Below are 23941 nucleotides of genomic sequence, written 5' to 3' on the forward strand. Positions count from 1 at the left end.
GCTAGTGCTAGCCAGGGGTCTTTTTAAAGGAGCCTGCTCTTAGTTGCCCTTGGAATTGCTAATGCCAGATTATCTGCTATCAAGACCATTTTATCTGAACTCTCAGGGAATGGAGGACTGAGATGGGCAAGCTACTTGTCAGCTGATTGTATCTCTAGTTGTTTGCATAGCCTTGTTTGCGCCTACATTAGGGTTGATGTCAATATTAGAACTTACCGATAGGGGATTTGATTCAATACCGATTTCCAATTTTAGAGTGGAAATATTCACCATAACTGCTAAATCTGCCGATTTTTATTATTATAGCTCGAATGAAAAGAAGTATGGATTGTGATTTAAACAAGAGCTCTTATAGAACCAGGGCACAAATAATAATAATAATTTTTGCTTTTTATTTAACCATCTTACACAAACTTTTGTTCATCGAAAATAAATTGTGAATAACTCACCACAGGTGAGAAGGGTGGGCTTGTAAGGATGCACGTAGCTCTGCAATGTTGGGTTGTGTTGTAGAGAGTCCGTCCTAAATCATTCTCCACACAGTCTGCCTGTATTTAGTTTTCATGCTAGTGATAATTTCGATAAGGCACTCTTGTTCAGATATCGGTAAGTGGACTGGAGGCAGGCCATGAAAGGGATAACGAATCAAGTTGTTTGTCATCCATTTCGGGAAATGACCTACGTAATTGCGCACCCAACTAACTCAGGTGCTTCACAATATCACATTTGACATTGTCCGTAAGCTTGATCATTTGCACACAGAAAATCATACAATGATGGAAAGACCTGTGTGTTGTCCTTGTTAATGCAGACAGAGAAGAGCTCCAACTTCTTAATCATAGCCAGAATTTTGTCCCGAACATTGAATATAGTTGCGGAGAGTCCCTCTAATCCTAGATTCAGATCATTCAGGTGACACAAAACATCACCCAGACAGGCCAGTCGTGTGAGAAACTCGTCATCATGGAAGCGGTCAGACAATTGAAAATTATGGTCAGTAAAAATAACTTTAAACTCATCTCAATAAAAAAAAAACGAGTCAGCTTGATAACCTGCGCACTTCTGTATGTTGTAAAAGCGTTACATGGTCGATGTCCATTTCATTGCATAGTGCATAAAATACACAAGAGTTCAAGGGCCTTGCTTTAACAAAGTTAACCATTTTCACTGTGGTGTCCAAAATGTCTTTCAAGCGGTCAGGCATTCCCTTGGCAGGAAGAGCCTCTCGGTGGATGCTGCGGTGTACCCAAGTGGTGTCGGGAGAAACTGCTTGCACGCACGTTACCACTCCACTATGTCTCCCTGTCATGGCTTTTGCGCCGTCAGTACAGATACCAACACATCTTGACCACCAAAGTCCATTTGATGTCACAAAGCTGTCCAGGACTTTAAAAAGATCCTCTCCTGTTGTCCTGGTTTCCAGTGTTTTGCAGAAGAGAATGTCTTCCTTAATTGACCACACATATACCAGGAGCTGGGCCAGGCCCACCACGTCTGTTGACTCTGTCGTGGAAATTTCCTCTATTTACCAAATCATGAGAGCAAACCACACACAAGTCAGAGTTAGTTATCAAAGTCCATCTTTAATTATATGAGCTCTATCACAACCTTGTGACTTTCAGATCAATTCAGTGTCTATCAATGAATTCTCTGAGAGTCCCTTCCACATTGCAACTGAGATCCTTTAATAGCAAAAAACACACATAGTCAGACAGCATAGACATAATAAATCGTTCAGCTTTGTCTCCTAAAATATGTTATTTTCTCAAACTCAGAACCATAAACCAATCCTCCATATCAACAGGCATATATCAAATCCATCCTATCTTGACAAGATCACAGAGACACACTGACTGGCACACAGACATTGTGGAGCCAAGAGATACACGCTTGACCTCTCCCCCCTCTCCGGCCCAAGCAACTTAGTCTTGACATAGAACAGATACTGCAACCCCGCCACAGTATTATACAAAAATAACATTCTGATGAGAAGTAATTTACAAACATATGATGAATATAAAACATCTTACCTATGTTACCAACCAATTCTGATTATTCCCCAACAACTCATCCAGCTGTAATGCATTTAATTCACTGGCTTGTATGCAAAGCAGTAATTGTTTCAAAACATATCCTGCCATGTCACTGATGCGTCGTGAAGCAGTGTTTGATGAAGGCATCATCTGTGTAGGTTTTTTGGCCTTTTCCCCCAGCATTGTCCAAGCCATATCCGCGGCAGCAGGAAGAATTAAGTCCTCCACAATGGTATGGGGCTTGCATGTCCTAGCCACTCGGTAGCTCACCATATAAGACGCTTCTAGCACCTTCTTATTAATGGTATCTGTTGCTTTTTTACATGTGTTACTACTTGAAAGTCGTCTTTATTCTCGCTCAAACAACTCCCGTGGCTTATTTGTCAAATTGTCATGTTTCTAAACGTCTGCACAAGAGTGAAGGGTTCCCACGAGAGTAACGGTTGATGTGATTGGATGTTATTTGACTAGGCTACCTGTGTTTAATATTGTGTTACTTCGCTGAACACTAACGTTTTATTTTTATTTTTGGCAGTGAAAAAAGGCTACTCAGGCGAGGGCGAAAAAACCACACCCAAATGTATAGCCGTAGTATATCAGATTGTATACCATGGCATGATAATATTTACTATTTACTGGTCTAATTACGTTGGTAAAAAAATTATAATAGTAAAAAACGAATCGCTCAATTTAATATCGGTCAACCGATAAATCGGGCTTTAGTTAATACTTGTGTGCACATGGCTAGTCGGCCACTGGGGCTATGCATATTAAGACAATTAGCACAAGTGGCTTTGATGGCTTGTTGCCGAAGGGTGGTTCTAATGTGCTCCCTCTTTCAGACACCCCCAGCATCACAGCCAAGCTGATCAATGAGCAGAAAGAGGACAAGGAGAAGAAGAATCACGACGAGAAGGAGAAGATGAAGACAGACAGCGGTTTCCAGGACAACTTCAGTGTCGTCGTGGCCTCAGGTACACATTTGGCCCCCTCATCCTCACAAACCCTCACCGCATCCTTTCCTTCCCACGCCTGCCAATCATTGTGGCTTCGCAGGAATGGATTAATTGATTCTAAAGAACTAATTAGATGGCAGGTATTGTTTTGCTTTAAGCTGGCCTTCCAGCCCTATGTTGAGCTCCTGCCCCCGAATGTAAACGATTGGTCTATTTGTATATGGAAATACAATGTGTAAAATATCCCAAAATATAGACACTGTTTGATAAGAAGCACTAGACGGAAGCGCTCACCTCTAGAATCACATACACTAGCATGTAAAAGTCAATTTTACATGGTAAATGACTGGAGTGTGTTTTCCTTTCAGGCTTGAAGTCCCAGTCGAAGAGAGCCCTGTCAACCCCTCCTCGTCCCCCTTCGCGGAGGGGCCGTGTGATGAGCGATAAGCTGACAGCCTCAGGTGTGGACCCTTCTGCCAAAACTCTCAGCGTGCCTGTCTTCCACCTCTACCACAAGCTGCTACCAGGTACTGTGTACACACAAACAGCTCCCTTCTCTCTCCAGCACCTTCCCTCCGCCAAGTGAAGCCTGTTCATCTGACGAAGCCAATTCATTGAGCCAGTGTGCCCGAGTGTCCTTTGGCTTGCTCTAGTCTGTGGTCTTGTGACCCTGGGTTGTCAAGGTAAACATAAGTAGCCTTGCACGAGCCCTGGCTTGTGCGAACTGGAACAGCTCATAGGCTCCTATCTCCTGTTTCTGTAGCGTGACGCAGCTTGATGTACACCCCTTGGACAGAATGTTTGTCTATCGAAGGGCCTTACCCCCCTGTCTATCTCCTTAAGGCCAGCAAGATCCAAGTTTTACCTAACTCAGGGAAGATATGCGAAGACATGATCAGACCTTTGTTTGCAAACAAACATTTACTATGGGCACAAGCAGCACTCCATCCATTATGTCTTGTCTTCACATGTAGTCATTGTTAAATAGGTCACTAGCCTTCATGTCACGTAGTTGTCATGGGTTTTCTGTCCCTCTGGGCCTGGTAGTGTGACCAGAGAGTGACCAAGGTTTTGGTTCCTCACTGTGAACGCTGTCTCATCCCTCCACCGCCCCTCAGGTCAGCCCCTGCCGGCAGAGATGACACTGGCCCAGCTGTTGACCCTGCTTTACGACCGCAAGCTTCCCCAGGGCTACCACTCCATCGACTTGACTGTCAAGTTGGGCTCCAAGGTTATCTCCGACCCCGGGATCTCGAAGACAGACTCCTTCAAACGTCTCCGCACAGAGAAAGGTATGGCAGAGAACATAAGAAATACAAGCGCACACTCGCATTCAAACTTACACTACATGACCAAAAGTATGTGGACACCTGCTTGTCAAACATATCATTCCAAAATCATGGACATTAATATGGTGGTGTCCCCCCCCCATTGCTGCTATAACAGCTTCCACTCTTCTGTGAAGTTATTCCACTAGGTGTTGGAACACTGCTGCGGGGACTTGCTTCCATTCAGCCACGAGCATTAGTGAGGTCAGGCACTGATGTTGTGCGATTAGGTCAGGATTGCAGTCGGTCTTACGATTTATCCCAAAGGTGTTCGATGGGGTTGAGGTCAGGGCTCTGTTCAGGCCAGTCAAGTGCTTCCAAATCGATCTCGACAAACCATTTCTATATGGACCTTGCTTTGTACACGGGATAATTGTAATGCTGAAACAGGAAAGGGCCTTCTCCAAACTGTTGCCACAAAGTTGGAAGCAATGAATCGTTTAGATTGTCATGATTCCTCTTCCACCAAATGTTAAATTTGGCACTAGGTATTCGAGCAGGTTGTGTTCTCTTGGCTTCCGCCAAACCCATATTCGTTCAACGTACTGCTAGATGGTGAAGCGTGATTCATCACTCGAGAGAACATGTTTTCGCTGCTCCAGAGTCCAATGGCGGTGAGCTTTACACCACTCCAGCTGACGCTTGGCATTGCACATGGTGATCTTAGGCTTGTGTGTGGCTGCTCTGCCATGGAAACCCATTTCATGATGCTCCTGATGAACAGTTCTTGTGCTGTCGTTGATTCCAGAGGCAGTTTTGGAACTCTGTCGTGAGTGTTGCAACCAAGGAAGGACAGACGATTTTCTTTTACACAATCTACGTACTTCAGCACTCGGCGGTCCAGTTCTGTGAGCTTGTGTGGCCTACCACTTTGCGGCTGAGTTGTTGTTGCTTCTAGACGTTTCGACTTCACAATAACAGCACGTACAGTTGACCGGGGCTGCTCTAGCAGGGCAGAAATTTGACAAACTGACTTGTTGGAAAGGTGGTGTCCCATGATGGTGCCACATTGAAAGTCACTGAGGTCTTCAGGGAGGCCATTCTACTGCCAATGTTTGTGTATGGAGATTGCATGGCGGTGTGATTAATTTTATACACCTGTCAGCAACGGTTGTGGCTGAAATAGCCGAATCCACTAATTTGAAGGGGTGTCCACATACTTTTGTATATGTATTGTATAACTGCGTGCGCTAACACTCTCCTTCTACCTCCCTGTCTGCCATTTGTCCTCTTGCTATGTAGTTAGTGTGTAAAGTGAGCCCCAAACGGCTCTCTCCATGGGTCCCCTGACAGCCCTGGGTCCCCTGACAGAGGGATTAATGGCTGTCCCCCTCCACAGCCATCCATTTCTCTGTCTGAGCGCTGGGCCTAAGTCTCCTGAGATGTTTTCAGGTGCCATTACTAGTCTGTGTCACAGGTGGCCCAGTGTGAGATGTGCATACTCAAAAGGCACCAGCACAGTCACTCCGCTCTTTTTCACTGTGTTAAGTAATGGTATAAAGGGAGCAAGTGTGTATCCATTTCTACAATGATGCTGTTGGCCTTCTCTCGCTCTGGGCCGGGGTTTACTTCAGATAGAAAGCTATAATGTTATCATCATAAATTGGCCGGGTTGACTTCAATGTAAGAGAAAGATGGAAATGTCAGCTGCATGTCAGAAATGAATCGGAGCTTGGATGAGGGAATGGAGGCTTGAAAATGGCGTGGGTGCCTCTTAATGACTTCAGCGGTAATAAATACAGGCCGGTGCCTTCAGTCTTTTTCCATCAAGTTTCGTTAGAAACTAATGGAGTTATTTTGGACCCTGCTTTTATCACCTATTATCTTGTGTTCATCCTTCGAAAGAAAAGCTCTGATGGTTGAAAGCTCCCAGAGCGACTTGACTCATGACCACCCAATCAGATTCCACCCTCTAGTTTTAAACTCCACTTGTTCCCAAAGCCGTTTTAGCCCCTTGACGTTGTAGAAACATTTACCCAAGACTCATGTTCTTTGTTAATGTCACTTTAACATCTGTATAAGATGAATGTCTCATATAGATTTTAAACTAGCACACTATGCTCCATGTAATGGTTTTATGTGGTGTGGTTAGGGTTGCAAAGGGTCGGAAACTTAACCGGTAAATTTCCGGAAATTTCCATGGGAAGTTAAGCCTGGGAATTTTGCTTAAATTCATCAAAAAAGTTGTCTTATAACAGTGAATTTTTTTTGTGGGAAAACATAAGGTAATTCTAGGTCTTGTGGCATATTTTGGTTAAATGATCCCCAATTCAATGAAATTGCAACCCTCTGTATGCACAGTGCATTCTTCCATCACATGTACAGTGAGTGCACTCTTCCGTCAGTTTGATTTACAATACTGGGTGGGGTGAAAATATTTCATATGACATACAGAATTGTTTGTTAACTAGTAAATAGTAGCCTACAGGAAAGTGTGTTTAAATCATTTCTAACTTGTTAACAATTTCTGCTAGTTAGTTTTTGCTACCATGTGGGTTTTAGCTTGCTTGACCCTGCTAACTGAGTGTTAATTCACCTATTTTCATTTTAAAACATTGGTGAAATAAATCTTACAAAGGAGTTGTTTAATCTAGCTGCTTAACTATTTATCTATACAAGGAATTGTATTTCGGTTTTTCTTTGCTCATTTTTTCCCTAATCTTTACAAGAAAATGCCACAGGCACTACCTGATATGTGTAGACATTTCACTGCAGCTAATGTAGAAGGATAATCTGTGTACATGTGCAAGTACTGCGCCAAATCATATGTGAAGAATGCAACAAAGATGCAGAATCATCTGTCCAAGTGCATAAACTTCCCCCCGCATTCACAACAAGCAACCTCTGACAAAAGTCCCTCTACTTCTATTCGAGGTGAAAATGATGAATCAGACGCCTTATCGATAGCAACAGCTCATGGTCCTCCTGGAATCAGAAGCTTTTTTGACTCAATGGAGGAACGTAGAGAAATGCTGATGAATATCTTGCTCGAGCTGTGTATGCAACTGGTTCACCTCTGATGCTCACAGGCAATGTGTATTGGAAGAGAATTCTGCATGTTCTTTGCCCAGTATACACCCCTCCAACCAGACATGCTTTATTTACTCATTAGCTGGATGCAGAGTTCAAGTGAAGGTCAAGCAAATCATAGAGAAAGCAGACTGTACTACCGATGGGTGGTTGAATGTTTGTGGGCGAAGAATAATTAACTAAATTTCCACCCCTCAACTAGTATTCTACAAGAGTGCAGACACGAGGGACAACAGACACACCGGTCTCTCCATTGCAGATGAGCTGAAGGCAGTCGTCAATGACCTTGGACCACAGAAGGTATTTGCATTGGTGACAGACAATGCTGCGAACATGAAGGCTGCTTGGTCAAAAGTGGAGTCGTCCTTCCATTGGCTGTGCTGCCCATGCATTGAATCTGCTCCTCAAGGACAACATGGCACTGAAAACAATGGATACACTCTACAAGAGAGCCAAGGAAATGGTTAGGTATGTGAAGGGTCATCAAGTTGTAGCCGCAATCTACCTCACCAAGCAAAGTGAGAAGAATAAGGGCACCACATTAAAGCTGCCCAGCAACACCCGTTAGGGTGGTGTTGTCATCATGTTTGACAGTCTACTGGAGGGGAAGGAGTCTCCAGGAAATGGCCATTCACTGGACAGCCCCATCAAGAGGATCATCCTGGATTATGTATTTTGGGAGAGAGTGGTAAGCAGCCTGAAACTCCTGAAACCTATAGCAGTAGCCATTGTACGGATTGAGGGAGAACATACCATCCTGTCTGATGTTCAGACTCTACTTGCAGATGTAAGAGAAGAAATCCGTACTGCCCTGTCCACTTCACTGTTGCTCCAAGCAGAGGAAACTGTAGTTCTGAAATGCATCAAAAAGCTTGGAGACTTCTGCCTGAAGCCCGTACACTCCGCAGCGTACATTTTGGACCCCAAGTATGCTGGCAAGCGCATCCTGTCTGGTGCAGAGATCAACAATGCAAGGGCTTTGGGATGAAGATGCAATATGGCAGTCATGCAAACATATCTCATCAGCCACCTGGTGGAAGGGACTTTGTGGATCTGAGGCTCTTTCCCTTGTTGCCTCCATCCTCCAAATCCCACCAACATCAGCTGCCTCTGAGCGCAACTGGTCCTTGTTTGGGAGCACACACACCAAAGAACACAACAGGCTGACCAATAAAAGGGTTGAAAAATTGGTGGCCATCCGGGCATATTTGAGGCGTTTTGACGCTGACAACGAGCCATCCTCAGCAGGGTTGGAAAGTGACAGTGAAAATGAGGCCTCAGTCTGATGTTTAAGAGGTGGACATTGAGGAGGTCCAGGGAGAAGACATGGTTGTCTTCCTCTCAGGCTTCCAAAGCTTTAGTTTCTAGACTATCATTTTACAAATGTTTTTGGGAGATGCGATGGATCATTGCATCATTCAATATTGGATCATTCAATATTCCCTTTTGCTGTTCAGGGAAGTCATCCCATGTGAAGAGTCAACTCATTTAATTAAAGTTCAATTCATAACTAAATATTTTTATTTATTTCTATTGGAAGGAATTAATAATTTGCAATTGTCTACTTGTCTCCATATGATATGCTAAATCAAATCAAATGTATTCATATATAGCCCTTCGTACATCAGCTGATATCTCAAAGTGCTGTACAGAAACCCAGCCTAAAACCCCAAACAGCAAGCAATGCAGGTGTAGAAGCACGGTGGCTAGGAAAAACTCCCTAGAAAGGCCAAAACCTAGAAAGAAACCTAGAGGAACCCGGCTATGTGGGGTGGCCAGTCCTCTTCTGGCTGTGCCAGGTGGAGATTATAACAGAACATGGCCAAGATGTTCAAATGTTCATAGATGACCAGAATGTTCCAATAATAATAATAAGGCAGAACAGTTGAAACTGGAGCAGCAGCACGGCCAGGTGGACTGGGGACAGCAAGAGTCATCATGTCAGGTAGTCCTGAGGCATGGTCCTAAGGCTCTGGTCCTCAGAGAGAGAGAGAAATAAAGAGAATTAGAGAGAGCATACTTAAGTTCACACAGGACACCAGATAGGACAGGAGAAGTACTCCAGATATAACAAATTGACCCTAGCCCCCCGACACACAAACTACTGCAGCATAAATACTGGAGGCTGAGACAGGAGGGGTCAGGAGACACTGTGGCCTCATCCGATGACACCCCCGGACAGGGCCAAACAGAAAGGATATAACCCCACCCACTTTGCCAAAGCACAGCCCCACACCACTAGAGGGATATCTTCAACCACCAACTTACCATCCTGAGACAAGGCCGAGTATAGCCCACAAAGATCTCCACCACAGCACAACCCAAGGGGGGCGCCAATCCAGACAGGAAGATCACATCAGTGACTCAACCCACTCAAGTGACGCACCCCTCCTAGGGACGGTATGAAAGAGCCCCAGTAAGCCAGTGAGTCAGCCCCTGTAATAGGGTTAGAGGCAGAGAATCCCAGTGGAAAGAGGGGAACCGGCCAGGCAGAGACAGCAAGGGCGGTTCGTTGCTACAGAGCCTCTCCATTCAACTTCACACTCCTGGGCCAGACTACACTCAATCATATGACCCACTGAAGAGATGAGTCTTCAGTAAAGACTTAAAGGTTGAGACCGAGTTTGCGTCTCTGACATGGGTAGGCAGACCGTTCCATAAAAATTGAGCTCTATAGGAGAAAGCCCTGCCTCCAGCTGTTTGCTTAGAAATTCTAGGGACAATTAGGAGGCCTGCGTCTTGTGACCGTAGCGTACGTGTAGGTATGTACGGCAGGACCAAATCAGAGAGATACTGTAGGTAGGAGCAAGCCCATGTAATGCTTTGTAGGTTAGCAGTAAAACCTTCAAATCAGCCCTTGCCTTAACAGGAAGTGTAGGGAGGCTAGCACTGGAGTAATATGATCAATTTTTTTGGTTCTAGTCCGGATTCTAGCAGCCGTATTTAGCATGAAGTTTATGTAGTGCTTTATCCGGGTAGCCGGAAAGTAGAGCATTGCAGTAGTCTAACCTAGAAGTGACAAAAGCATGGATTAATTTTTCTGCATCATTTTTGGCCTGAAAGTTTCTGATTTTTGCAATGTTAGGTAGATGGAAAAAGCTGTCCTTGAAACAGTCTTGATATGTTCTTCAAAAGAGAGATCAGGGTCCAGAGTAACGCCGAGGTCCTTCACAGTTTTATTTGAGATGACTGTACAACCATTAAGATTCATTGTCAGATTCAACAGAAGATCTCTTTTGTTTCTTGGGACCTAGAACAAGCATCTCTGTTTTGTCCGAGTTTAAAAGTAGAAAGTTTGCAGCCATCCACTTCCTTATGTCTGAAACACATGCTTCTAGCGAGGGCAATTTTGGGGTTTCACCATGTTTCATTGAAATGTACAGCTGTGTGTCATCCGCATAGCAGTGAAAGTTAACATTATGTTTTCGAATGACATCCCCAAGAGGTAAAATATATAGTGAAAACAATAGTGTTCCTAAAACGGAACCTTGAGCAACACCGAAATTTACAGTTGATTTGTCAGAGGACAAACCATTCAGAGACAAACAGATATCTATAAATATATCCAATGCAAAAAAACATTACATTTAAATGGTATTAATATTAATTTGCATTCATTTCTGTTAATTCCCATATATTGCTGTTAATTCCCACAGAATTGCATTAGACAGGATTTTAGGCAGGATTTTAGGGGTGATGTACTTTATTTAGCCTCTTATTTAGCCTATTTAGCCCCCCTAGTCATGTCTTGGCGGCCAGTACCAGGGCACACATGATGTGATGGAGATGGATACATTTTAACCATTAGGATATGACAGCCAGCAAGAGCAGTTGATGTCTGTTTGATATTGTCGGCAACTTGTAGATGTGCAAACCAGAGGAAATTGCTCTGCTCTCTTCCGGCCATGACAGAGCCATACCACCTCAAGCAAAGTCCTTCACTTCTACATGTTTTTCCCTTGCAAGTGGAAAAATTAATGACTAAAACTGAGAACATGGTCAATAATCCCACGATTTCACTGGTAGCCTATGGCTACACACAATCTTAATGTGCCGCCTCAACCATCTGTGGTACTGAATGCATGTTTATGACGTGTGCTCAGAGAATTGATGATAGCAGGTGATGTGCTGCTCATGTAGAAAGTGTAGAACCACTGCCCTCCCTGGGAGCTGCAAGGGGTGATGTAGTGAAGCTGAACTAATAGCTGACAAAAGCGACTCCCAAGTCAAGGTGTTCGCTCTTACTAACGTGTGAAGACGAGTTTTCCAAACTAATCTCATTTTTAAAAATCACTATACCCTGTGACTCTATACCAGTCGCTCGAATCAGAGGTACATTCTGTGTAGTTTCCACTGGCTCTGCAGTGGGACATTGTTTGCAGTAAGATATTGTTAGCTTTTTACAGAAACCCGCTTTAGTGCTTTTTTTCTCTCTTGCTGCAGGCTTGTTTTGCCTGCATTGTTAACAGAGCCCATGCTTGGTAGCACTGTTACAAAGCCCTGTGCCGGTCTCTGTCAGTGTGGATGTTGATTCTCCCCAGTGGCAGTTCACAGCCTGTATGCTGCCCCTGGCACCCTGGGGCTAATTAACACGAGCAACCACCACCTACAGTCCAAGCAGTGGAGCGCATCTACTCCTCCCTGCATCGCACCCTCTTCTTCTGCACCTCAGTCCTATCTGTCAGTCACACTGGATGACTTGTCCGTCCCCCTGTTGGGTGAGATATTTTAAAAGGCAATGACTGCCAATCAGATCTGCCACCCCACTCCTAGAATAGTGGGCTGCTGTTAGTAGTACACAAGATGGGAGGCCGGTGACCTGAGTGTTATCTGCTAATGAATGTCTGTCCAGCTCCAAACCCATTTCACCAATACTGTCTTCAGCCAGACACTAACCACCTGATTAGGTCAATCATTGTCTTCATCGAACCAATTTAGTTTCACCGCCGTGCTCTCGGAGTTCAGATAATTAGTTGAGGCGTATAGATTAGAAACTGCCTGGAGCAGGCTGAAGCCTGCCAATGCTGTATATTCGGCACCACCGCTTTCATCTCTGGTCTGGGCTAAAGGAGCACTGCATGGTAAAGGGTAGTGTTCAGTGGACACACATTTTCAACATGAGGTTGGTTCACATCTTTTCTTGATTCTGACAAACCTCTGCCCCATTGCTCTCTGCGCTTAACTATATACTTGACTGTGCAGTAAAATACCTCTTTTACAATACTTACTGCATAGCTCGACTACAATTTCCCCAAATAGTTTCCAATACCGTTGCTTCCCAAAACAAATCATTCCGGAATCCTTTGTCTCCAGACCCATTGAGGCTGATAAATGGGGAGGGTAGCAGTGACCCTCAGTAACAGTCCTGCCAGAGATATGGGGGGGGGGGGGGGGGGGGGAGATCTCTTAAACCAGTGCGGTGGCTTTGACCAGGGGGAGATAACAATCCATTTACCCGGCTCAGCCCCACTAACGGCCATCCACTGAATTGAAGACGGGTACATGGAGAGATCTAGCCCCAGCCCCCTTAAAAGCCTCCAACTTCCACAGCTAAATGGGTTTTGTCCCTCTAACCATTTTTAGGTTTCTAGGTCTACTCTGTAGAGAGAGAGGACTTTAGTGCCCAAAATAACCTTTTAGCATGGGCAGCACCATTGAGGACTTTCACCATTTTGAAGTAGTCAACTGGGTGGGACATCCTATGGCAGGGATCGTCTAGATTCAGCCACAGGCCGTTTTTTTCTTGAGCGGGTGGTCGGGCTGTAACATAATTACACATTTGTAGACTGCAAATTGACCGCAAGAAGCCTAAAGATAGTGCTTTCGGGGTATTCAGACCCATTGAATTTTTCCACATTTTGTTAGGTTACAGCCTTATACTAAAATGTATTAAATTGTTCCCCCCCCTCATTAATCTACACACAATACCCCATAATGAGATGGCAAAAACAGGTTTCTAGAAATGTATGCTAATTTATATATTTTTTTAAATATATTTTTTAAGTATCACATTTACATAAGTATTCAGACCCTTTACTCAGTACTTTGTTTAAGCACCTTTGGCAGTGATGATTACAGCCTCGAGTCTTCTTGGGTATGACACTACAATCTTGGCACACCTGTATTTGGGGAGTTTCTCCCATTCTTTTCTGCAGATCCTCTTAAGCTTAGGTTAATCACTTAGGTTATTTCCTGCACATGTTTATTTTTTGCTCAGAAAACTTGGGTGGCCAAATTCGGCCCGCAGACCGCCCGTTGGTGAACGATGTCCTTTGAGTTAAGCAAGGATCACATAATTCTATCCAGGTCACCAGTAAGGACCAGCCAATGAATTATACTCCTGAGGAAACATTCCATAACTGCAGGTGGCAGTAAATTACCAACCTGGGCTTTATACCTGTTCAGACACACTCTAGGTGGCAGTGTGCACCCTTTCAGTTTGTTTGCCAACTCATAGAAGTATTAGAAGAAGAAAATTGATGACTTCAAATGGAGATGTCCTCAATGGCGCTGTCCGTGCTCTCAGACACAATGATGTGATGTTTAAGTCTATGGCCTACCCTTGATTTATCACTTGAACTCTCAGGCTAATAGGATGCACTTGGCGTAGTAAAGGTACTGGAACATTCTGTAAAATAGAATGTTTGTTCTTGAGCAGAATGGTAGAATTCCTTGTCGTTCACGATTTGCCCTCTTTCTCGCAGATTTGATCTGATATGCTCCTCTGAAGTCTAATGATTACCCTTTTTCCTGTGCCTTTTTGGTTGCATTTGAAATGTAACCGTAACTCACTGGGTTGATGCTCTTAAAAGTATTCTCTGGGTGGCCCAGTCTCTTCTTGCGGCCTGCTGAAAGATGAGCGCTTCCTTCTCCATCACGTTTAATCCTGATTTGGAATTTCAGACAGGACGGGCCTGTTACAACCCCTATTAGTCACTACCCTCGTTAATTCACTACGAGGAGGAGGGGGAAAATCCCTTTAGAGACGGGAGCAATGAATCATTTATTTTATTTTCTTCTCCAGGAGGGTGATGTGCAGCGTTTTGTAGACGACCTATCAATCGACTGGGGCTTTATATCATCATAAAACAGGCCGACCGTGCCGCAGAATGAAAACAATAATGGGGAGCTATTTTTTACCATTCATCCTCCGTTCCATTTGGTTTTGACTTTGTGTACGGAACCACACCCCTGACGTGCAAAAAAGGACAAGTAGTCTGAGACCTTGATTCTGTTTTAGTCCGTGTGCACTTCATCTGGACTGGCATATCCTTTTTCCAAGGACAACCATTAGCACATATTTATGTATTCACATATGAAAATAGAAATGGTACTCCATCCCCTTATTTCTGGGAAAACTGGTGTCTGTTTCTCTCTCTCTTGCTTGAACTTTATAAATGAGTAGTGATAGCTCTGTTTTTTTTCTCTCTGTCTTGTAACGAGGGATGAGTTATGAGAGATGTATTTAATTCTGTGTTTGAGATGTAAACAATGGCCCTCTTTGCAGGGCATCCCATTATTTACTTGTCATGATTGGTTGAGCGCGGCACATAGCACACAGAGGAACACAAGCCACATAGAAAATATCTAGTGTCAGTGAAAACACTCTGCTTTACCCTCCTCCAGTGGAACACTGTGACATGCTGAGTAGCTGTCCAGAGGACGAGCCCATGACCCCGGGAGACGAGGGTCTGGACGCAGCCATCGATGAGTCCCTGCTCGAGACCAAACCCATCCAGTCGCCCCTGCAGGTGTTTGCAGGCATGGGTGGTCTGGCCCTGATTGCTGAGAGGCTGCCAATGCTCTACCCAGATGTCATCCAACAGGTTTGACCGCTTCCTATTTTAATAACTACATAACTAACTAATACCAGCACCAGTAAAATACCACATTCACAACTTGCGTAATTGGGGAGGTATTTAATTGTAGTCCTACAATGTTAAGCCCATTTCCCAGATATGTTTAGATATAGCATATCATCTAGAGCTCAACACTTAAGAAATTCAAGCTGCCTTTGCTACATAGAAAGTCGAATGCAGATCTGAAGTTGTCAAAGTAGTGCCTTGTCTCTACTCTGGTTTCAGCCTATAGAGAGGCATTGCAAGTCACTATTTTCCATTCAGTCTAAATCCCTATTTGTCTCTTCTGGGCTCCCCCTGTGCTACATCATTCCTCCTAAATGAAAGTAAATTGATACTTTAAACGGTAATTGAGAGCACATAGCGACAAGGTGACTAGCTGGAATGGCTTCTGACAGCTGCCAGGTACTAAATCTGTTTTGTTTTGTTATTTTCTCCCCCTTCCAAATTGTTGCAGCGAATTGAATTATTCAGGCAGTCTCCCAGAGCTACTGGTGGTTTGAAGCAGACGCCCCACGAGGGCTATCAAGTGAGATGATTTGTTTTGTACTTAGCATTGTGATGAAAATGAAGCATATACATGATTGGTCATTGATTGGTTGACCATATACCTCTCTCAACAGGATATTACATCATTCTGCATTAGTTTAACCCTTTGTGTGTCTCTGGATAGTGTTCTCAGAGCACGCTCTTAAGGCTGTGAATAATTGAGGTGTTCTGCTCTCATCCTGAGTGAGACTGTTAGCAAAGTAAACTTAAGGCATTGATGCAGGTGAGGCTTTTCTGTTTACCCAGCAGTGGCCCTGTGTAGTGTTTTCTGATGGGTTAGCCAAACAGCCCAGGTCTGTGTCTTTTGTCCCACTGGTGTTTAGCTGTTTACTTACAGCACATCCTGTTCCTGGAGATCCACTCTGGCTCTTAGTGCAGCTAAGCTTGAATTGATTATATTGATCACAATAACTTTGTTTTTCTGAAGTGCTGCCGCTCCGATACTTGCCTTAATCTTAAGGACACTGGGCACAACCTGAAAAAACACTCACTGTAACAGGAGCCCAAAAGTTGAGGGCTGGTACAGTGCCTTCAAAAAGTATTCACTCCCCTTGACTTTATCCACAATGTTGTGTTACAGCCTGAATTTCACATTGATAACATTTAGACTGTTTGTCAATGCCTACACACAATACCCCATAATGTCAAAGTGGAATTGTTTATGTACATTTTTACAAATGTAATAAAAAAGGAAAAGCGGATGTCTTGAGTCATTAACTCTTTATCCCCTTTGTTATTGCAAGACTAAATACGTTTGGGAGTAAAAATGTGTGCAACAAGTCACACACAAGTTGCACGGACCCACTCTGTGTGCAATAAGTGTGTACCATGATTTTTGTGACTACCTCATCTCTGTAACCCACACATACAATTATCTGTGAGGTCGCTCAGTTGAGCAGTGAATTACAAACACAGATTCAACCACAAAGACCAGGGAGGTTTTCAAAATAAAACAATCAACAGAATGGAGCTACGCACAGGCAAAACCTAGAGGAAAATCTGGTCAAGTCTGCATTCCACCATACACAGGGAGATTAATTCACCTTTCAGCAGGACAATAACCTAAAACAAGGCTAGATGTACACTGGAGTTGCTTATCAAGAAGGCAGTGAATGTTCCCGAGTTAGTTTGGACTTAAATCTACTTAAATCTATAGCAACACCTGAAAAAGCTTGTCTAGCAATGATCAACAACTAGTTTGACAGAGCTTGAAGAATTTTGAAAATAATAATGGGCAAATGTTGCACATTGTGGAAAGCTCTTGGAGACTTAAACAGAAAGACTCACAGCTGTAAGTATTGATGTGTGTGTGTGAATTTTTTGCAAACATTTCAAAAAGCATGTTTTCGCTTTGTCATTATGGGGTATTGTGTTGAATTTTTTTTTTAATCCATTTTGAAATCAGGTTGATTCACAACATTTGGAGTAAGTCCAGGGGTATGAGTCTGAAGGCACTGTTTGGTTTAATTTATGTTAAAATTGTAAATCAGTTGACCCTCTGCTTTATCCCATCAAGGAAGTGTTGCGTTAGGAGCTTTGTCCCCAGGGCACTATGCCCAGTCCCCCAGCAGCTCTATCGATCTGAATAACTGTTCTCGAGTTCCATATACTCCCTACTACCTTCAGTGCCCAAAGACCACACATGACATTGAGATCCCACCCGAGTCAGCTCGTCTGTCAGTGTTTTCCATTTGTTGTCCTCTAACCCCATTCTATCCCTGGCTCATCCTGTGCAGGTGAGTGCTCCGGTGGTGCCCTCTACCACGCAGGAGAAGCCCAAGGACAGCGACCAGTTTGAGTGGGTCACCATCGAGCAGTCTGGCGAGCTCGTGTATGAGGCGCCAGAGACCATGGCCGCCGAGCCGCCACCCATCAACAAGTCGTCAGTGCAGACCATGTCGCCCATCCCCGCCCACTCGCTGGCGGCCTTCGGTCTGTTCCTGCGCCTGCCGGGCTATGCTGAGGTGCTGCTGAAGGAGAGGAAGCACGCCCAGTGTCTGCTCCGCCTGGTGCTGGGCGTCACAGACGATGGCGAGGGCAGTAAGTGACAACTCTCACGCAGCTTCAGGCGTGGTCAGGAAAAACTCCTGTCCCTATTTATGAAGGATTTAGAAGCATGTTCATATTTTGAAACACCGGGTCCCTATGGTGTTAATTTAGAAGGCTGCTTGCATGGACAAACATTCTCAGCCCTACTAATAGCAGTTCACTTTTCCACCAATGCTCAGATTGACTTTGTCAGGCAGTTGATCTTGCCAAGTTGTGTACCAAGCAGATCGATAATGCCCATTATCAGAGTCCCTGAACACATAGCTGTCAGTGTCATAATATGGGCAATGCATGTAAACCGACTCTTCTAAAACCACCTGGCCACAAGCAGGTAGAGAAATAGAAGGGGAGAGATTTTAATCCCTCCATTTACAATTGAGGCACGTTTGTTCCCACTGGTGCAGATCTTGCCCTGCAGTCCTTGAGACCATATCTGTTTGCTGGCCCTGTGGATCATTTAGCCAAAATACTCACACTGGCTTGTTTAATATTGACAAGTCCTACCCCCTCTCATACATTACAACTCCTATCCAGCCGACCTTTGCTCTCATTTGCCTTCATTATTGATGACTATTTAGCTCCCCTCTCCTCTAGGGCCTGAAATAAACCATGTTGTCCTGCAACATTTTTTTGTTCTTTAGTCCTTGAGATAACGGCCCTTAATGATTGAAGGAGAGCAGGCTGCCAGCTTGTTTAGTGACACTGGTCACACAGCACACTGTCAGTCTGCCATTTAGTCGGCTGTTGTCTTCTCTGGCCTCATTCTCATGAGTGCTAAATCAATGTGTCCATCCTTTCTGGACAGTATTCCTCCACTTCTCTGTGGTCATCCCTCCTATGGTGGTCATCTCTCTCACCATCCCTCACACTCATACAGTGCTTCATTAATTTCTGTGTTTTTTATCAAATTCTTGTCATTATGAGAAGATGATTGATATTATCAATCATCTTCTCTGATTGGCTGTTTCTCTCCCCTTCCTTCCTTCCAGGTCATATCCTGCAGAGTCCGTCGGCAAATGTGTTGCCCACGCTGCCCTTCCACGTGCTGCGGGCCCTATTCAGCACCACACCTCTCACCACGGATGACGGCGTGCTGCTGCGCCGCATGGCCCTGGAAATAGGAGCCATCCACCTCATCCTGGCCTGCCTGTCAGCCCTCAGCCATCACGCACCCCGTGTCCCCAACACCAGCGGGAACTCTTCAGAGGTGAAGCCCAGACACTGACCGTGTCCAAAAGGCGCTCACATGCACATACACACTTCTGGGGACATGCATGTGTGCTTAATACTCGAAGTGCAGTGAAAGTCATGTGAATTTAAAGGTGTATTATCTCCAGGCATTTTTTAAGTCAAGTCTAGGGCTGTTGCGGTGACCATATTACCGCCACACCGGCGGTCACGGGTCATGAAGGCAGTCAAATTCTTTGTGACCGTTTAGTCACGGTAATTAGGCTTCTCCAAGCTCTGATGCTGCTGATGGTCATTAGTAGCCTACCAAACTTGCTAATTGCCTGGTACTCAGCACTCTATTGTCCATCTAATCACTCTGACATCAATGCAAATGTAATCGAAAATCTAACCAAATACATGTTGTGGAACATTTCTATAGGCTATGCAGTTGCGCGAGTAAACCAAGTGATGGCCTCGAATAAAAAGAGGAGCATTCCATCAGCTTTCTATAGGCTAGGCCTACTATATTTATTTCTCAACTTTCCTTATATTAAGCACATTGCTTCTCTTTACAGCAGGCGTATAGCCCACCTGGTTGGCATTAAAATTAACCACGGGTAAAAGTGTCCTCCATTCGCTATTTAAGTGCATAGATGACATATCCTTTTTTTTTGTTGCTGCCCCTGTTTCGAGACAGTTGCATAATAGTGGTCCATTCTAAATCAAATCAAATTTTGCACATTTATTATTTAGCATATGTAAAGGAGAGATTTCATCAAGAATAGTCTGATGGGTGATAATAGACTATCACTTGTGAATGATATAGTATCACTTGTGAATGATGCTGCCTTCTTTTTTGTGACTTTTTCTAATCATAGTCGCACACCTCATGTAACCTAGCCCATGGACCAATGTTTTAATAAGGTTTGTATCACATCTAAAGTGACCAAATAACTTCTTACAATTTGGCACATTAACCTTTTATTTAACTAGGCAAGTCAGTTAAGAACAATTTCTTATATACAATGATGGCCTACCAAAAGGCAAAGGCCTCCTGCGGGGACGGGGACCTGGGATTAAAAATAAATATAATATTATATAGGCCAAAACACACATCACAACAAGAGGGACAACACTACATAGAGACCTAAGACCACAACATACAATGGGGCAAAAAAGTAAAAAAAGTTCTCCACTTAAAAAGATGAGAGGCTTGTAATTTTCATCATAGGTACACTTCAACTATGACAGACAAAATGAGAAAAAAAATCAAGAATCACATTGTAGGATTTTTTATGAATTTATTTGCAAACAAGCAAGATTTCTGGCTCTCACAGACCTGTAAATTCTTCTTTAAGAGGCTCCTCTGTCCTCCACTCGTTACCTGTATTAATGGCACCTGTTTGAACTTGTTATCAGTATAAAATACACCTGTCCACAACCTCAAATAGTCACACTCCAAACTCCACTATGGCCAAGACCAAAGAGCTGTCAAAGGACACCAGAAACAAAATGGTAGACCTGCACCAGGCTGGGAAGACTGAATCTGCAATAGGTAAGCAGCTTGGTTTGAAGAAATCAACTGTGGGAGCAATTATTAGGAAATGGAAGACATGCAAGACCACTGATAATCTCCCTCGATCTGGGGCTCCACGCAAGATCTCACCCCGTGGGGTCAAAATGATCACAAGAACGGTGAGCAAAAATCCCAGAACCACTCGGGGGACCTAGTGAATGACCTGCATAGAGCTGGGACCAAAGTAACAAAGCCTACCATCAGTAACACACTACGCCGCCAGGGACTCAAATCCTGTAGTCCCAGACGTGTCCCCCTGCTTTAGCCAGTACATGTCCAGGCCCGCCTGAAGTTTGCTAGAGAGCATTTGGATGATCCAGAAGAAGATTGGGAGAATGTCATATGGTCAGATGAAACCAAAATATAACTTCTTGGTAAAAACTCAACTCGTCGTGTTTGGAGGACAAAGAATGCTGAGTTGTATCCAAAGAACACCATAGCTACTGTGAAGCATGGGGGTGGAAACATCATGCTTTGGGGCTGTTTTTCTGCAAAGGGACCAGGACGACTGATCCATGTAAAGGAAAGAATGAATGGGGCCATGTATCGTGAGATTTTGAGTGAAAACCTCCTTCCATCAGCAAGGGCATTGAAGATGAAACGTGGCTGGGTCTTTCTGCATGACAATGATCCTAAACACACCGCCCGGGCAACGAAGGAGTGGCTTCGTAAGAAGCATTTCAAGGTCCTGGAGTGGCCTAGCCAGTCTCCAGATCTCAACCCCATAGAAAATCTTTGGAGGGAGTTGAAAGTCCGTGTTGCCCAGCAACAGCCCCAAAACATCACTGCTCTAGAGGATATCTGCATGGAGGAATGGGCCAAAATACCAGCAACAGTGTGTGAAAACCTTGTGAAGACTTACAGAAAACGTTTGACCTCTGTCATTGCCAACAAAGGGTATATAACAAAGTATTGAGAAACTTTTGTTATTGACCAAATACTTATTTTCCACCATAATTTGCAAATAAATTCATTAAAAATCCTACAATGTGATTTTCTGGATTTTTCTTTCTAATTTTGTCTGTCATAGTTGAAGTGTACCTATGATGAGAATTACAGGCCTCTCATCTTTTTAAGTGGGAGAACTTGCACAATTGGTGGCTGACTAAATACTTTTTTGCCCCACTGTAGCAAGGCAGCAACACATGACAACACAGCATGGTAGCAACACAACATAATGACATGGTAGCAACACAACATGGTAGCAGCACTTAACATGGTACAAACATTATTGGGCACAGACAACCACACAAAGGGCAAGAAGGTAGAGACAACAAGAGGTTTAGAGCCTAACTGGCATACATAAGCAGCTCGTGAGTCAAGTTTGGATAAGATCATTTTCACCATTAAAAATGCAGCTTTTATAATAGAAGCATTACATGCATAATCACATTTGCAGTCACTTTTGATTGCCTACTTCCATGTGCACATTGGTGATGAAATAGCCTTTTATAGTTTATCAACATTTTAAGCTAAATGTTCTGATCTGTTGCATCACCCACATTGCGTAAAAAAGGTATTTTTTTATGCTAGTGGTTCTATTAATTTGGGATCTATTGCATCCCACAACTGTCCGACTGTTTGGAATATTTTGTACTATGGGGGATAGTAGATTGACATAGACTGCTGCATTTGCTGTTATTCGACTTATTAAAATGTAATGTTCCAAAAGTCTGCATCAGTGGCTTGTGGGCCATGAGATGTGTGGAAACCAGGAGATGCTAAATGTGTTTGTTAATTAACGGTCACTTACTGTGAGACCGACTTTTAAACTTATTTCACACACAGGCTTATACAAATAGATGTAGCCTTAAGACAAGATTAAATTGACAATAGTCTAAATGGGTGACTATATTAGGAATTGTTTTGTGAGGGAACGGAGCTTACCAAAAAGCGACTTGAAAATCATCCTACAGAGGTTCATGCATGTCAGATGTTTTGATTTATATAATGGAAAAAGAGGACACTCGAAGGTTTCTAAAACCCTTAGAGTCCCATTCAAAAGTTTGGGCACACTTACTCATTCCAGGGGTTTTCTTTATTTGTACTATTTTCTACATTGTTGAATAATAGTGAAGACATCAAAACTGAAAAAACACATGGAATCATGTAGTAACAAATCAGTGTTAAGTGTTAGTGTTAAACAAATCAAAATATATCTTATATTTGAGGTTCTTTAAAGTAGTCAACCTTTGCCTTGATGACAGATTCGCACACTCTTGGCATTCTTGTGGTGGTATTATTTATAATTTCATATACTCTGATATAAACTGGGTAGTTCAAGCCCTGAATGCTGATTGGCTGAAAGCCTTGGTATACCACGGGTATGACAAAACATTTATTTTTACTGTTCTAATTATGTTGGTAACCAGTTTATAGTAGCAAAAAGGGACCTCTGGTGTTTGTGATATATTGCCAATATACCATGGCTAAGGGCTGTGTCCAGGCACTCAGTGTTGTGGATGTGCGTTTGAACAGCCCTAACCGTGGTATATTGGCCATATACCACACCCCCTCGGGCCTCGTTGCTTTATTAGAATGTTGATGCCCCAAAGGCGAGGCATTGGCTCGAACTGGGATGCCTTGAGGCCCGGCCATTCTAGTGTTAATAGAGCAAGAATGTAAACACAGTTCAAACACACTCCTACTCGTATGTCACCAGATGTCGGTGGAAGTGTGTTTTGCCCATTGCGTCCTCTTGTGTGTTCATGATGGACCAACACTAAGATAAACCTCTATTTGGGTTGGGTTGACAAAGCATTGTGTGACAAATGGTGTCAGCCTTGTCTAATGCTTTTGGCTTGACACGATAGGAGGTTCTCACTCTCCTTTTGTCTTTCGCTCAGAGAGAGACGGGCGATGAGGATCAGTCATGTTATTAATTACTCTACCTGGCAGGGCTTTACTCGGGGCTCTTATGCATATCTCTACTGAGCCCTTGACAAATTGGGTAATTGTTTAGTGTGAATGATAAGAGGCAGGTCTGGCTTTGAAGAGAGACGTGTCCTTTGTATTTTTGCCAACTCCAGGCAGAAGGGAACATCATGAATAGGAATTGAATCATGCACTGTCTGACTGCCATGCCCATTAAATGGAGTGATTCTACTTCTATTGAGCTTTCTGCTTTGATGCAACACTCACCTCCTGCTCGTTGCCTTTCAAAGTAATCTGTACCTGTCTCGGACCACTGCGATGCAAAGGAGATGACGATCAACTTGTATCAATCACAATAGGGATTTTGATCACTGGAAGCTCAACGCCACCAGCATCCAGCAATGCCACCACAAGGGTCCAAGCGCTATATATCATAGGCCTAAATCCAGCTAGTCCGCTATAGATGTTACTTTATATAGTGGGCTAGGCTATTACAGTACTACAGCCCAGTGTTACT

The 23941-nt window shown here is 43.7% G+C and overlaps 1 protein-coding gene across 20 annotated transcripts in view; it reads left to right on the top strand.

Annotated features, from left to right (window-relative positions):
* The window catches only part of LOC139411172 (baculoviral IAP repeat containing 6), a 158844-nt gene that overhangs the window by 62541 nt on the left and 72362 nt on the right, over nt 1–23941 (top strand). For 13 of the 20 annotated variants that reach the window (XM_071157089.1, XM_071157148.1, XM_071157138.1 and 10 more), the window contains 7 exons: nt 2876–3007; nt 3358–3516; nt 4108–4281; nt 14974–15173; nt 15664–15735; nt 17492–17795; nt 18794–19011. In XM_071157089.1, coding sequence (XP_071013190.1) covers nt 2876–3007; nt 3358–3516; nt 4108–4281; nt 14974–15173; nt 15664–15735; nt 17492–17795; nt 18794–19011 — 1259 coding nt within the window. The remainder of the gene's footprint in view (nt 1–2875; nt 3008–3357; nt 3517–4107; nt 4282–14973; nt 15174–15663; nt 15736–17491; nt 17796–18793; nt 19012–23941) is intronic. The other 7 variants (XM_071157191.1, XM_071157200.1, XM_071157210.1 and 4 more) reach the window with 3 other exon arrangements.

This window comes from Oncorhynchus clarkii, chromosome 1 (assembly GCF_045791955.1).
Source record: "Oncorhynchus clarkii lewisi isolate Uvic-CL-2024 chromosome 1, UVic_Ocla_1.0, whole genome shotgun sequence".
NCBI lineage: Eukaryota > Metazoa > Chordata > Actinopteri > Salmoniformes > Salmonidae > Oncorhynchus > Oncorhynchus clarkii.